At 54.1% G+C, this 15,087-nt stretch overlaps 1 protein-coding gene across 3 annotated transcripts in view; it reads left to right on the top strand.

Annotated features, from left to right (window-relative positions):
- Positions 1–15,087, top strand: part of KANSL2 (KAT8 regulatory NSL complex subunit 2) — a 97,489-nt gene that overhangs the window by 46,383 nt on the left and 36,019 nt on the right. For all 3 annotated transcript variants that reach the window (XM_029594619.1, XM_029594620.1, XM_029594621.1), the window contains exon 6: positions 5,151–5,317. In XM_029594619.1, the coding sequence (XP_029450479.1) occupies positions 5,151–5,317 (167 nt within the window). The remainder of the gene's footprint in view (positions 1–5,150; positions 5,318–15,087) is intronic.

Raw genomic sequence — 15,087 nt, 5'->3', positions numbered from 1 at the left:
TCTTGAGGTCCAAGATGGGGTGAAGAGAGTCAACCGAGCTCTCAAGGTCCCCCCCACTTTCGGATGGAGACCCTGAAGGCAGTTATAGCGGCTGTTCACCCTGGAGAATATCTGGCCTCTCTTGACTTGACGGAGACCTATCTGCACATACCAATCAGTGCCGAATACCAGAGGTATCTCAGATTCCACATCTCGGGACAACACTTTCAGTTTCAGGCTCTGACCTTCGGCCTTGCCACAGCACCACGCACGTTTACCAAGGTGGTGGTGGTGGTGGCGGCCGCCCTCAGGCGGGAAGGAATCCTAGTCCACCCTTACCTGGACGATTGGCTAGTGCGGGCCAAGTTAGAGACTCTATGCAAGCTGGCAGTAGACCATGTCCTTGCTCTTCTCTCTTCCCTAGGGTGGATAGTCAATTTTCACAAGAGCAACCTGTGCCCCTCACAGGTCTTAGAGTTCCTGGGGGCTTGGTTCGATACCCGAGTCGGCAAGATTTTTCTGCCAGACGCTCGCGTGTTCAAGCTGATGGATCAATTCCGAAACTGCCTCTCCCTACAGCGTGGGATTACCTTCAAGTCCTGGGGACCATGGGTTCCACTATCAAACTGGTCCCCTGGGCTTTTGTGCATATACGTCCTTTACAGAAAGCTTTGCTATCCTGCTGGAAACCGGTGTCTGAACAGTTTCAGATGCCGCTCCTTCTCTCCAACTCTACCATCAACGACATACGATGGGGGCTCTCACTCAAGCACCTTCTGAAAGGAATCTCCCTTCAGATTCCGCAGTGGATTGTAGTCACGACAGATGCCAGCTTCCTCCTCTAATCTGTGGGTCCTGGAAGTAATAAGGGATGGCTACGCCTTAAAATTTTCTCTCCCTCTGAAGGACACTTTTCTGGAATTGCACTGCATTTCCTGCAATAAGTGGGCCACAGTGGAGGAAGCTCTACAAAGGTTGCTAGGTCTGGAGGCGATTGTCCCAGTTCCACTAGACGAGCAGGGAAGAGGCCGGTACTCCATTTATTTTGTGGTCCCAAAGAAAGAGGGTACCTTCTGTCCCATCCTAGACCTATAGCAGGTGAACTTGAGCTTTTGAGGGTCCACGCTTTCGGGTGCAGGCTCTAAGAACAGTCATTGCGGCAGTCTGCAAAGGAGAATTCCTCGCCTCCTTGGATCTCACAAAGTGCCACCTCCACATTTCAGTTCGGATAGATCATCAGCAGTTCTTGTGTTTCAAGATTGAGTCAGTATTTCCAGTTCCGGGCTCTCCCCTTCGGCTTGGCTACGGCTCCGTGCTCCTTTTCCAAGGTGATGGTAGTCATGGTGGCGGCCCTCCAGAAGGAGGGGGTGTTCACCCATACCTTGACAATTGGCTGATTCGAGCAAAATTGGATGAGGATTGCTTGCGTATGGGCCACCGGGTAATGCGGGTCCTCCAGTCGCTAGGCTTGGGTGATCAATGGTGCGAAAAGTCATCTGACCCCATCGTAGTCCCTAGAATATCTGGGAGCTCGTTTTGACACTCAGATCGGCAAGGCGTTCTTCTTAGTGGACAGGATGCACAAGTTAAAGCAACAAGTGCTTCACCTCCTACATCTTCAGATCCCCAGAGTTTGGGACTATGCAGATTCTGGGTTTCATGGCGTCTATGTTGGAGTTAGTGCCATGGGCCTTCACTCACATGCATCCGTTGCAGAGCACGCTACTGTCTCGATGGAACACAGTGTCTGAGCAGTGCCAGCTGCCGTTACCATTGTCGAAGCAGGCCAGGTCCAGTCTGGAGTGGTGGTTGTCTGAGATCAACTTACAGAAGGGCATGCCCCTCAAAGTCCCGGATTGGGTGGTCGTGTCGACGGATGCAAGCCAAGGCTGGGGGGCAGTGTGCCTGGGTCGTGCGGCCCAGGGTGCCTGGTCCTTGGCAGAATGATCCTGGTCCATCAATCGCCTCGAGAGCGGTCCGCAGGGCATTGGTGGTGTTTCTGCCTCAGGTTTGGGGAAGAATGGTTTGCGCCTTCTCAGACAATGCCACCACAGTGGCATACCTCAACTGACAGGGAGGAACCAAGAGCCCGGCCGTAGCTAGGGAGGCTCATCTCTTTGCTTGGGCAAAGTGTCACCTGGCAGGAATCGTGGCCTCTCACGTAGCAGATGTGGACAACGGATAGGCGGACTTCCTTAGCCGACAACAGCTGGATCCCGGGGAGTGGGAACTGTCCCGGGAGGCCTGGAATCACATTTGTGCCAGATGAGGGATCCCCAGCCTGATCTCTTGGTGTCCCGAGCCAACTCGAAGACAACAAGGTTCTTCAGTCGCAAGGAGGAGGTTGGGTCGGTCGGACTGGATGCCCTCGTGTGCAAGTGGCCAACCCGGATTCTCCTGTATACCTTTCCTCCTTGGCCTCTCATCGGTCGGGTTCTTCAGCATATAGAGGAACATCCAGGTTCAGTGGTCCTGGTGGCTCCAGAGTGAGCATGGCGCCCCTGGTTTGCAGACCTCATGCAGTTAGCAAGAGACGGTCCGTTACATTTGGCCCATCTTCCGGACCTCTTACATCAAATACCCATCTTTTCAGATCAGGAGGATCACTTCTCTCTTGCGACTTTTGAAAGGCAGGGGTTACGATTTGAAGGGTTTTTGGAACCGGTGATTTCCACCCTCCTCCAGGCTAGATGCCCTTCCACTTCAATGGCGTATGTCAGGGTGTGGAAAGTGTTTGAGGCCTGGTGTGATCAGCAAGGCATAGTGCAGCTTTCGGTTACCATTCCTCACATTTTGACCTTTCTGCAGCAGGTCTTGTCTAAAGGCTTGGCTTATAATTCCCTCTGGGTCCAGGTTTCGGCACTAGGGTGTCTCAGGGGCCGGGTAGGCGGCAAGCCCCTGGCTAGCTATCCTGATGTTGTTCGCTTCCTAAAAAGGAGTAAAGCATCTTTGCCCTCCAGTTCATGTCCGGACTGGAATCATAACCTGGTTTTACGGGCGCTTTGTGCTCCGCCCTTTGAGCCGTTGGGATGGGCCTCCCTGAAACCTTACTTTGAAGACTGTTTTCCTGGTGGCCATTTGCTCTGCTAGACGTATTTCCGAACTGCAGGCTCTCTCCTGTCTGGATCCTTTCCTATGCATTTCGGCTGATAAGGTGTTTTTACATACGGTACCTTCCTTTTTGCCTAAAGTGGTATCTGCTTTCCATGTGAATCAATCTGTGGAGTTGCCCGGTTTTCCGGATTGGTTTCGCGATTTGTCGTCTGGTAGAGACCTTCACCTGTTGGATGTTCGGGTCCTAATCTGTTTGAAAGTCACTAATTCCTTTCGGAAGTCGGACTAACTTTTTGTATTGTTTGGGGGTCCGAAGAAAGGAGAGAGGGTGTCCAAGACCTCCTTGGCTTGCTGGTTGAAGGAGACCATTTATTTGGCCTACGTTGGCAAGGGTCGGCCCATTCCGGCTGGTTTGAAAGCGCATTCTACGAGAGCGCAGGCGACTTTCTGGGCAGAGTGTCAGTTGGTATCTCCTGAAGAAATATGTAGGGCCGCAGTCTGGTCCTCTCTGCATACCTTTACCAGACATTACCGCTTGGATGTACGGGCACCAGAAAATGCGGTTTTTGGGGAAAGCGTTCTGAGAGCGGGTCTTTCGGGTTTCCGCCCGGTGTAGTGTGGCTTTGGTACATCCCACTGGAATGGACTGATCTGGGTATGTCCAGGAAAGGAAAATTGGGTCTTACCTACTAATTTTCATTCCTATAATACCACAGATCAGTCCAGAGGCCCGCCCTGGTACGCCTACCGAAAGACTGACTTACCTGGTGGTTAGCCACTGTATGTAAGAAGTCTATAAGGGATATTCTCTATTCATTTTGAATGTTATGGGCTAAGGTCTGGAACTGGGTTTCTAGGTTCAGGGGAATACAACCCTTGAGTTTTTTTTTCTTCACCCTTATTGAGTTTTTAAAAGTTTTTCTATTGTATCTTGGTTTGGGTATTACTCAGTACTGAGGAGAGCTGCAGGTAGCACATTTTGGTATATAGCAATGCCGCAAAGTTTTGTTCTCTTCCCCCATCTGCTGGTGGGAGTGCATAACCCAGTGGTCTGGACTGATCTGTGTTATTACAGGAATAAAAATTAGCAGGTAAGACCCAATTTTCCTTTCAGTCATATGGTTAACACTATCTAGCCATGCCTGTTTTACCTGCTGGCTGTTTACAGATTAAATCTTTTCTCTGCTCACTGTACTTACTACTTAAGAAGCTTTTGGTTTAGCTCTGTTGCTGTGGCTGATTGACGATACCAGCATTTTTTATATTTGTCCTGTAAGTGTTCTCCTTGGAATTGTGACCTTTGGGTTTCGTGGGGTGTTTGTGCCTGGAAACCTTCAGGGAGGGCAGGGTACTTGCCCAAAGGCAAGCAGGAACACAGCAGGTGGGAGGTTGCCAATATAGGGGCATGTGCACAGGTGTAGGGAGGCTTGAGCAGTGCATGGCAAGACCCTCCCAGTATCACTGGTTAACTCTGGAGGGAAGTGTTAGGGCTAACAGGAAGATGGCTTGTTATAATATGCACTTGTTTTTATCTAACATTATTTATAAATAGGACAATACAGAGGGCCTGTATTTAAAAGTGCTGAATCTATATCAGTTGTCCCATAAATATGCATGGCTCATAATTCAGTTCCTGGAGATTATTGCAGGATGCAGTCAAAATCGGCCAGAATGATATATTGTTTTTTTTAGTTGGACTGATCATTTTCATTGTGTTCCTTTGGGGTTCCAACTCAGAACCAGGGCTTGGATCAGTGAATATTCACTTTACCTATGGAATCTCCCTGCCCATTTTATATCCTGTCCCAGCTTACTAACCCCAGTCAGTGCAGTAGCAGTCTTCAGCCAGAACCAGTGCTTCTTCAAGAACCTTGTAGCTATGAGCCCTAAATCCAGCCACTCTTTGTATGATGTCAGAGACTCAGGACCCACCACCACACACACACTGCCTCTATAGCATTCTAGCCAAGGCTGACATGGGGAGCAGAAGACCTGACCTTGGAATCAAACCAAGGTCCCCTGTAAGGCAGTGCATAGCACTGCTACCCAGCTGGCCGCCTCATCTTATGTTTCTTTGCATTGTGAGGCATGAATTAACTGTCCTAATTTCTTTCTAGGGAATAGTCTTCTGACAGGTCTGGAAGGGCAGTCAACTAAGGAGCATGAGAACTTGAAGAGGTTGAAGGCTCTTCGACGTTACCGCCAACGTTATGGTGTAGAAGCCCTTCTGCACAGACAGTTGAAAGAGCGCAGAATGTTAGCAACAGATGGAGCTTCCCAGCAGGTATTGCAGAAAGTGCTTTGGATTCTTACTGGATCTGTTGCGATTACTGAACTGCCTTTGTTTCTGAGTAGGACTAGGAAAATGTGGGTCTTACCTGCTAATTTTCATTCCCTGTATGTACCCGGATCAGTCCTGACTCCTGGGTTTTGCCTTCCCACCAGCAGATGGAGACAGAGAAGTTTTGACAGACTCTGCCCTATACCCTGAGGTGCCACCTACAGTCGTCAGTATTTCTCTGTCTCCAGCAGATGGTGGAGGTGCAAAATCTACAGTCTGTAGATGGTGTTAAAAAAAAAAAAAAAAAGTTAGCGGTTTTAATCCTGTAGTGTAGTGTTAGTGTTAGTTTTTTCTTTAAAAAAAAAAAAAAAGAGGGAGGTTCTTTGTCAGTCATCAAGAGCTTTTCCCTTTAGCCTCCCAGGGAGTTGGCAGGTCCTGAGGGGACCATCCTCCCTGGTATCGAGGTTCTGCTGTTAAGGGTTGAGAACCCTGCCTTACAGCACGGTGCTTAGACGGGGGTGGCTCACTCACCCCGGGGCAGTCAGGACCAGTTTTTCCCTCTGGATTTCAAGTCTGACAACTGCTGCAGGTTTGAGCACCCATTTTTTCTCCATCGCTGCCACTGGTTTTCCGCCGCTGCCACCCGGGATAGTACAAAAAAAAAATCTTGGCCGCTTTGCAGTGGCTCGGCCTGCAAATCCTGTGGGGACGAGTGTGCGGCCTGCGTTCCTGGAGGGGAAGGCACTTCAGGGTCAGTCAGGGGAAGCAGTGTCCCAGTCCCGAAAAGGCTCCACAGTGTCCAGGTGCTCACAGCAGATCAAATCTCCTGGCCCGGCAGAGGAGAGCCCCGAGGGGGCTTCAGACTCCTCCTCTGATTCCTTCTCTTCAGATTTTGTGTTGTTGATGCATAAGGCCTTTAAGGCCAGAAGGGCAGCTTGAAAGCATCTGGAGAGGGTTCCAAGTGGTGTGCAGACCAGGAGCCCAGTGGTCCAGATAGCCATAAGGGCAAGAGGGTCCCAGGCAACGAAGGCAGCGGGGGATCCGAGAGTCAAGAGATTGCTACGGACTTGTCCGTGGGACAATTCATCCTCCAAGGATTTGGAGCAGGGCGCTCCAGAACTTAGCGGGGCATCTCAGGAGAAACAGCTGGACGAGGACCAGGATCTGCCTACTGATCATGGGGGGGGGGGGTCCTCAAATTGTTGAAGGAGATGACCCAAAGGTGAGCTGCCTTTTTCTCAGGGATGAGTTGGGTCCCTTAATTCCAGCCATTCTGGAAGAGCTGGGCATTGAAACCCCTCCGGAGGATTCTCGTATGGGTTCTGTGGATCCGGTCATCATGGGCCTGTGTGGTCCAACCAAATCGTTCCCTTTTCATCTCTCCGTTACGGACTACTTGTTCCCTGTACGTACCCAGATCAGTCCAGACTGTGGGTTGAGCCTCCTTTCCAGCAGGTGGAGACAGACTAAAACTGAAAGGATATCCTATATGAGGACAGAGCCTATCCTGTAATCCTTCAGTATTTGTCTCCAGCAGGTGCAGCACATCTCCCTTTGGTCTCCTGATCTAGGCTAATCAACCTTCTTTTTCCCTGTACGTACCTGGATCAGTCCAGACAGTGGGTTATGTCCCCAATCCAGCAGATGGAGTCAGCACAAGCTTTGAGGGGGCGTATCCATATATACTACTACCCCCTCTGCAGGAGTTCAGTATCTTCTGACTCCAGCAGATGCGAGTAGGGGAATCAGGCTTCCCCTCCTTTTCCTTCACTTTCTTGCTTGATTATGGCTTGTTGTTGTCTTTTTCTGTGGATCAAGTTTGTATCAAGTTTGTATTATGTTTAAAAAAAAAAAAAAAAGTAAGGCAGAGTTCTTTCAACTTCTGGGGAGTGGCTTCTCTTCCTTGTCTCTTCTCTGCGGCCTTGCTGTTTATTTCTTGTTGCAGCCAGGGGTAAGTTTGTTTTTCCTTTGTAGTTTTTTCCTTCACAGCTCAGCCCCCGGTGCCCGCGAAAGCCGGTGGAGCCGGCCTCTTCGCTCTTTACTCCCTCACCCGCGGCCATTTTACAGCTCCTCATGGGCTGCTGAGCCATTTAGGGAAAGATGTCTGGGGCGGGTCGTGTGGCCAGGAAGGCCCCCCCCGCGGCACCCTCCTCTATTTTCAGACAGCGGGCAGTGCGGGCCGACCGGGCCCCCCCGCAGCGGCGCCTTTGTGCGCGTGGCCCCCCCCCCCGTGGCTTTTTCTTTTCTCCTGCAGCGATCCCGATGCCGCGGCCGTCCCGCTGTGCGGCCTGCGGAGACCCGGGGTCCCGGATTTCCCGGGAGGGCATCTGTGCACGATGCCTTCCCGGGGGGGAAGGTACCTCACAGTCCCTGACTGATTTCTCTTTTTTGCCCGGGTGGTGCGGGCCGGCCACTCCGCCATTTTTGGCGGGACCGGCGGCCATTTTACATTCTGAGCGCCCTGAGGCGCAGGCCACGAGGGGGAACGGATCCCTGGAGGCCACGAGGGAGAACGGATCCCTGGAGGCCACGAGGGAGAACGGATCCCTGGAGGACTCTACCAGCGGGGGTGTTCCCCCGATTTTGGTGCAGGAACCAAGCACCCAGAGCCAGGGAGCAGGAACCACGCCGCCCCCGAAGCGCACCCGAGCAGGCCGGGGTTCTCTCCGGAGTTTATCCTGCTCATGCATACCGCTTATCTGCAGGGGCTGGAAGCACCTGTGGGACCCCCCCCCTCCTAAGATCCCTCGGATGTCGCCCTCGACGCCGGCCCCCCCCGACCCTCCGGGAGTGGGGGCCTCCCGCCTTCCTACCCGGGTCCGATCCACGCCCGCGGCAGTGGGGGCGGTGCCAGACCCAGCGGGACATGGACTTGACCTCCCAGACGGGGGACAAGGGGACGGCACACAGGAGGGGGATGATCCGCGTACCCTACGCCTCTTCCAGAGGGAAGAGCTGGACGACCTCATCCCGCAGATCATCCAAGAATTAGATTTGGATCCGCCACCAGACCCGCCTGCCCCAGTAGCTCCCGCTGTCATCACTTCTTCAAGGAAGGGAGATCCTGTCCTGGCGGCACTCCGGCCGAGGGCTCGGGCTTTTCCCATCATGACTCGTTTTTACAACTTCTCACCAGGGAATGGGACACCCCGGAGGCCTCCCTGAAGAGCAGCCGGGCTATGGAAAAGCTGTACCCGCTCCCCGAAGATTTTCTGGACCTCATCAAGGTCCCAAAGGTGGACTCCGCAGTGTCGGCGGTCACGAAGAGGACGACTATCCCAGTGACGGGAGGTGCGGCGTTGCGGGACACACAGGATCGTAAGTTGGAAGTTTTCCTTAAGCGGGTTTTCGAGGTCTCCGCTCTGGGTATGCGGGCGGTGATGTGCAGTTCGCTTGCCCAGCGGGCTAGTCTCCTTTGGGTGCAACAACTCCTCACGTCTCAGAACCTGCCGTCCGATGAGGCTGCCCAGGCAGATCGGCTGGAAGCCGCAGTGGCGTATGGGGCGGACGCCTCGTACGACCTTTTTCGGGTCCTCGCAAGATCCATGGTTTCGGTAGTGGCAGCACGACGACTACTGTGGCTACGCAATTGGGCGTCTGATACGTCCTCTAAGTCCAGTCTGGGCTCTCTTCCCTTCAGGGGCAAGTTCCTCTTCGGGGAGGATTTGGACCAGATCATCAAGTCCCTGGGGGAGAACGCTGTTCATCGGCTGCCGGAGGATAGGTTTCGACCATCCAGAGCGTTTTCTTCTTCTCGGACCAGAGCCAGAGCGCAACGGCGCTACAGGGACTACAGACAGACGGGCTCCCGGCCATCCGCCCCCAGGTCTCAGCCCTGGTTGCGCGCCTTCCGCGGGCATCGGCCCGCACGCACTACTCCCGGAACCGGGAACCCCTATACCAAGTCTTCACAATGATGCCAGTCTCGCCCACTCCCCTGTCCCCAGGATTGGGGACCGACTAACGTATTTCTAAGCGGAGTGGGCACGGATCACCTCGGACCAGTGGGTCCTGGATACCATAAAACACGGCTACGCATTGGAATTTGTCCGCCCCCCGCAGGGAAGGTTCATCTTTTCCCCCTGTGGCTCGGACCTCAAAAGAGGAGCGGTGCAGCTGACTCTGGACAGACTCCGGGAGATAGGCGCTACTGCGCCCGTGCCCTTCGGAGAGGTGAGCTCGGGCCACTATTCCATCTATTTCGTCGTACCAAAGAAGGACGGTTCCTTCCGGCCTATCCTAGTCCTCAAGGAAGTCAACAAATCCCTTCGAGTCGTTCGGTTCCGCATGGAAACGCTCCGGTCAGTGATTGCGGCGGTGCATCGGGGGGAGTTCCTCGCCTCCCTGGACTTAACGGAGGCCTACCTGCACATTCCCATCCGCCCGGACCACCACAGTTTCCTTCGTTTCAAAATTCTGGACCAGCATTTTCAGTTCACGGCTCTCGCGTTTGGATTGGCGCCGGCGCTGCGCACCTTCACCAAGATCATGGTAGTTGTGGCGGCAGCTCTCCGGAAGGAGGGCATCCTGGTTCATCCTTATCTGGACGATTGGCTCCTCCGGGCGAAGTCATTCGATCATGGACACTCAGCGGTGACTCGAGTAGTACGGTTTCTACATTCCCTGGGATGGGTAGTGAACTTCTCCAAGAGCTCCCTCATGCCCTCGCAACGCTTGGGTTTTTTTTTGGGGGCAACTTTCGACACCCTACTGGGCAAAGTTTTTCTGCGCCAGGACAAAGCTCAATCCTTGCGGGATCACACACGACGGTTCTCTGCGTTACCAGAGCCCACCTCCTGGGACTACCTGCAACTCCTGGGAGTGATGGGGTCCACCATCGACCTTGTACCTTGGGCTTTCGCGCACCTCAGGACCTTACAGTGGGTGTTCTTCTCCCGTTGGAAACCAGTATTGCAGGACTATCAGATGATTCTCCCGCTCCCACAGAATGCCAGGGACAGTCTGGGCTGGTGGTTGGATCCACCGAACCTGGCCCGTGGCATGTCCCTCGATCTGCCAAATTGGGTGGTGGTGACCACCTATGCCAGTCTAGCAGGCTGGGGTGCAGTCTGCGATCGAAGCGCCACGCAGGGGACGTGGTCCACGGTGGAGGCGAAGTGGTCAATCAACCGTCTGGAAACCAGAGCGGTCCGGCTAGCTCTGCGACATTTCCTCCCGCTTCTTCGGAACCGAGAAGTCAGAATCCTATCGGACAACGCTACCACCGTGGTCTACATCAACCGACAAGGAGGCACGCGCAGCCCGCAGGTCGCACTCGAGGCGGCGCTGCTGATGCAATGGGCGGAGCGTCATCTCGTCCGGCTAGCGGCCTCGCACGTCGCCGGTGTGGACAACGTCCAGGCGGACTTCCTCAGTCGTCAACTGCTGGACCCGGAGAATGGTCTCTCTCCGACAAAGCAATGCAACTTCTCGTCCATCGGTGGGGGGCCCCCCACTTGGATCTGATGGCATCCGCTCTCAACGCCAAGGCTCCACGCTTCTTCAGTCGCCGGAGAGAGCGCGGAGGGAGTGGATGCCCTGGTTCTCCCGTGGCCGCCATATCTTTCTTTTCCACCATGGCCCCTGGTGGGCAGGATGCTCCGCAGAATAGAAAGCCATCAGGGGACCGTGGTTTTCATCGCCCCAGAATGGCCCAGGCGACCCAGGTTTGCGGACCTGCTACAGCTGGTGATCGGGCCAATCAGGCTGGGGCACCTCCCCCAGCTCCTACATCAGGGCCCGGTATTTTTCGAGCAGGCAGAACTCTTCTGTCTTGCGGCCTCGACATCGGCAGCCTATGTTCGAGTCTGGAAGGTGTTCGAGCTGTGGAGTACCAGCCAGGCCACGAGACCCGCTAAGGCTTCTGTACCTCAGATCCTTCAGTTTCTACCGGCGGGGGTGGAAAAAGGGCTCGCCTATAATTCACTACGGGTTCAGGTGGCCGCCCTTGGTTCGCTGTTGAGCGATGGGGGCTCTCTTCTACAGCACCCTGACATTGCTCGTTTTCTCAAGGGTGTCAAGCATATGCGTCCTCCGTTACGGGACCCTTGTCCCTCCTGGAGTCTTAACCTTGTGCTTCGCTCCCTGTCGGGACCACCGTTCGAGCCGCTGCACAGCGCAACGATAAAGGATTTCACTCTCAAGACTGTATTTCTTGTGGCCATCTGTTCCGCTCGACGCATCTCGGAGCTGCAGGCTCTGTCGTGTAGAGAGCCCTATCTCCGTTTCTCCGACTCTGGAGTTTCGCTTCGCACCGTTCCCTCCTTCCTTCCGAAGGTGGTTTCTGCATTCCATGTGAACCAGACGGTGGAGTTGCTGTCCTTCTCTTCCTCAGAGCCGAAGTCTCTCCGTCTCTTGAATGTCAAGCGCACTCTGCGCCTCTATCTGGAGGCTACAAATGAGTTCCGGACCTCTGACCATCTCTTCGTACTCTGGGCCGGTCCTAAGAAGGGGTCTCAGGCCTCGAAGACTACCATTGCCAGATGGCTGAAGGCCGGCATTGCTGCTTCCTACATTGGGTCGGGTCGGACTCCCCCACCCGGAATCGTAGCGCATTCTACACGTTCTCAGGCGGCTTCCTGGGCGGAGGTTCGCTCGGTATCCTCGCAGGAAATTTGTAGGGCAGCCACCTGGAAATCGTTACACACGTTCTCGAGGCACTATCGTCTGCACCTCGCCTCTTCGGTCTCTGGGCGCTTTGGCGAGCAGGTTCTCCGAGCAGGCCTCGCAGGACCCCACCCGATTTAGGGAAGCTTGGGTACATCCCACTGTCTGGACTGATCCAGGTACGTACAGGGAAAAGAAAATTATTACTTACCTGCTAATTTTCGTTCCTGTAGTACCATGGATCAGTCCAGACGCCCACCGCGTTTGGGTTCTTGATCCTGCTCAGCTCTGCGCTACTTCTTGCTCGCAGTGTTCTGTGTCTTCACAGTCGTTTCTTTTCGCTGTTTTTCACAGCTCCCTACAAGTTGGTAGGATGTTTGCAGTTACTTGTTGCGGTTACAATTGTTTTCATTATCTGTTTCCACAAACTTGATCCTTCGGGGGTTTCTACTCGGGCTTTGATATACTCGATACTGAACTCCTGCAGAGGGGGTAGTAGTATATATGGATACGCCCCCTCAAAGCTTGTGCTGACTCCATCTGCTGGATTGGGGACATAACCCACTGTCTGGACTGATCCATGGTACTACAGGAACGAAAATTAGCAGGTAAGTAATAATTTTCTTTTCTTCCTTCCTTCTGGGATCAAGCAAGTACTTATTCCTTAGGGATTTTGTGGTTTTTTTCTTCCTGTTAAAATAAAATTAAAAGGTTAGTCAGGAAGTTGTAGAATTTTTCTTCAGGAGACGGCTCCGTCTCCTGGCTCTTGCTGGACTCGGGGGGCTTTTTCCCTTGTGCAGTGCATAGCCTGTGTCCGTTACCGCTTCCAGGTGTGGGGACCGAGTCTGGTAGTCCAGTATTAGTCTTCCCCCCCCCCCCCCCCACCCCCGGCTGCCGAAGGGTCTTAAATTTACGCTGCTGTACTCAGTCTATTTTAAAAAAAAAAAAAAAAAAACCCCAGAGGCACAGAAACAGGTTTAAGTTTAAAAGTATTTCCAGTACTTTTATTACACAGCAGCAGACCAATATTCTTTATCTTTGTTCCCCACCTGGGCTTGAACCAGCAGCCAGACAGGCAGGAGTCAGCAGGTTTTCCCCCTGCTTCACTCCGGGCCTCCAGGCTGTCAATCAAATTTTTTTCTTGCAGCTTTTTTTCTTCAGTGTGGCTCTTTGCCGCGGCAGGCAGCCTGCCTCTTCACGTTTTTTGCGAGGGGGGCCTCTCCTCTGCCTCCCTGCCGGGTGGGGGAGGTCCCTCCTCGGCAGGGCAGGCAAATTTAGCCCGGGGATAGACTCCCCAGAGCTTGGCGAGGTTGTTCCCGGGTTGGGAAAGCCTGGGAACGGTGACCATTTTGGATTTTTTATCAGCTCAGTTTTCGGAGCTCCCTGGGGCTGGGGGGCCAATTTTTTAGTAGCTACTCCCCGATTTCAGCCCCATAGCCCCCCAGGATGGGTTTTCTGGCACCCCTTCCCCCACCCGGAACTTCCAGGGCTCGTTTTTTATCTGAATTTTCCCTCCTGCGTAGATCTTATTTAGCTAGCCTGAAGGAGGAGGAGGAAAGTCTCCCCCTGGCAAAAAATTTCCCCGCTCCGCGCCATTGACGGTTAGACCAGCTGCGGAGCCGCCGGGGTCCCTTGGGGCGCAGGTGGTCCCGGGGGTGCCCCCCAACCTCCCAGTGGATCCGGTACCCCCAGATCCTGCCGCCAATTCGGATGCGGAGGATACCCTTCTCCCCCTGGAGGGGGACGACCCCAGGGTCTTAAGGACACCCTTACGGCCTCTTTGCCCAAGGATATTGACCCGGTCCTGGCGGGAATCAGGGATCCGGCAAGCGCCTTCCCCTTTCATCCTACGCACAAGTTGTTGCGCCTGCGGGAATGGAACGCTCCCGAGGCGGGACTCCGGGCGGGGGCCGTGCACTGGACAAGTTCCCCCTCCCAGAGGTATGCTTAGATTTAAAGAAAAAAAACAATAATCCCTCCGTGGACTACTTATGCGGTCACGATTCAGGAGGGTTTTCCCAGCTTTTAAAGCCGCCCAGGTCCGCATGCTCGAGGCTCATGTGAAGAGCATTTTTGATGTCCTGGCGCTGGGGGTGCATGCAGCTGTTTGCAGCAGTCTCATGCTGCAGGCAGGTCTCAGGTGGGTTCAACAGTTGCTCTGCACCCGGGACCTCCCGTGGGCAGAGGCTGCGCATACGACCTTCTCCGCGTCCAGGCAAAGGCGTTGGCTTCGGCGATGTCCACCAAACGGCTCCTCTGGCTGCTCCATTGGTCGGCCGATCCGTCCTCTAAAACCAAAGGTAAGCTGCTCTTTGGCAAGGACCTTGAACAACTATGTATTCCTTAGGGGAAAGTAAAGGTCCATAAGCTTCTGGAGGACCGTCCGAAACCATCCCGTTCCTTTACACCCTCTCGTCCACGTTTTCGGGGCCAGAGACTGTATACCCCACACGTGCAGGGTGACTCCTCGGGGTTTTTCCTTCTTGATCGCAGTCGTGGGCGCCGTCCCTTTCGCGAGGGCCAGCCCACGCGCTCCAACCTTACGCCTGCTACACAATGAAGTTCACTTGACTCATTCCTCTGTCCCCTTCCTAGGCGGTCGCCTTTCCCTGTTTTTCGTGGAATGGGTCAAAATCCATGTCGGACCAGTGGGTCCTCGACGTTCTCAGAGACGGGTACGCCTGTGCTTTGCTCGAGATTTTCGGGATCTTTCTCTTTTCCTCGTGCGGTCGGTCCCAGCGGCAAGCGGTGGAGCAAACCCCCGCCAGGCTCCTGTGACTGGGCGCAGTGGTCCCGATTCCAGACAGCGAACTTGCTGCAGACCAGTATTCTATTTACTTCGTCGTTTCCTAACAGGACGGGTCTTCGTCCGATCTTAGACCTCAAAAGAGTCAACCGGGCTCTCAAGATTCCGCTTTTCCGCATGGAAACTCTGCGAGCGGTCCTCGTGCCGTTTCGCCCCGAAGAGTTCCTCGCCTCACTCGATTTGACAGAGGCGTATTTCCATATTCCGATTCATCGCGGCTACTGTAGTCTCTTTGCGTTCACATCCTCCACCGGGACTTCCAGTTCAGGGCGCTTCCCTTTGGTCTCGTGACGGTACCTCGCACCTTCACCAAAGTCGTGGTGGCGGCAGCAGCTCCCCCCGTAGCCCCTGGTTGGGAAAA

Source organism: Rhinatrema bivittatum, chromosome 3, assembly GCF_901001135.1.
Source record: "Rhinatrema bivittatum chromosome 3, aRhiBiv1.1, whole genome shotgun sequence".
NCBI lineage: Eukaryota > Metazoa > Chordata > Amphibia > Gymnophiona > Rhinatrematidae > Rhinatrema > Rhinatrema bivittatum.
The sequence above is the reverse complement of the archived record's forward strand: the minus strand, read 5'-3'. Positions and strand labels throughout refer to the sequence as shown.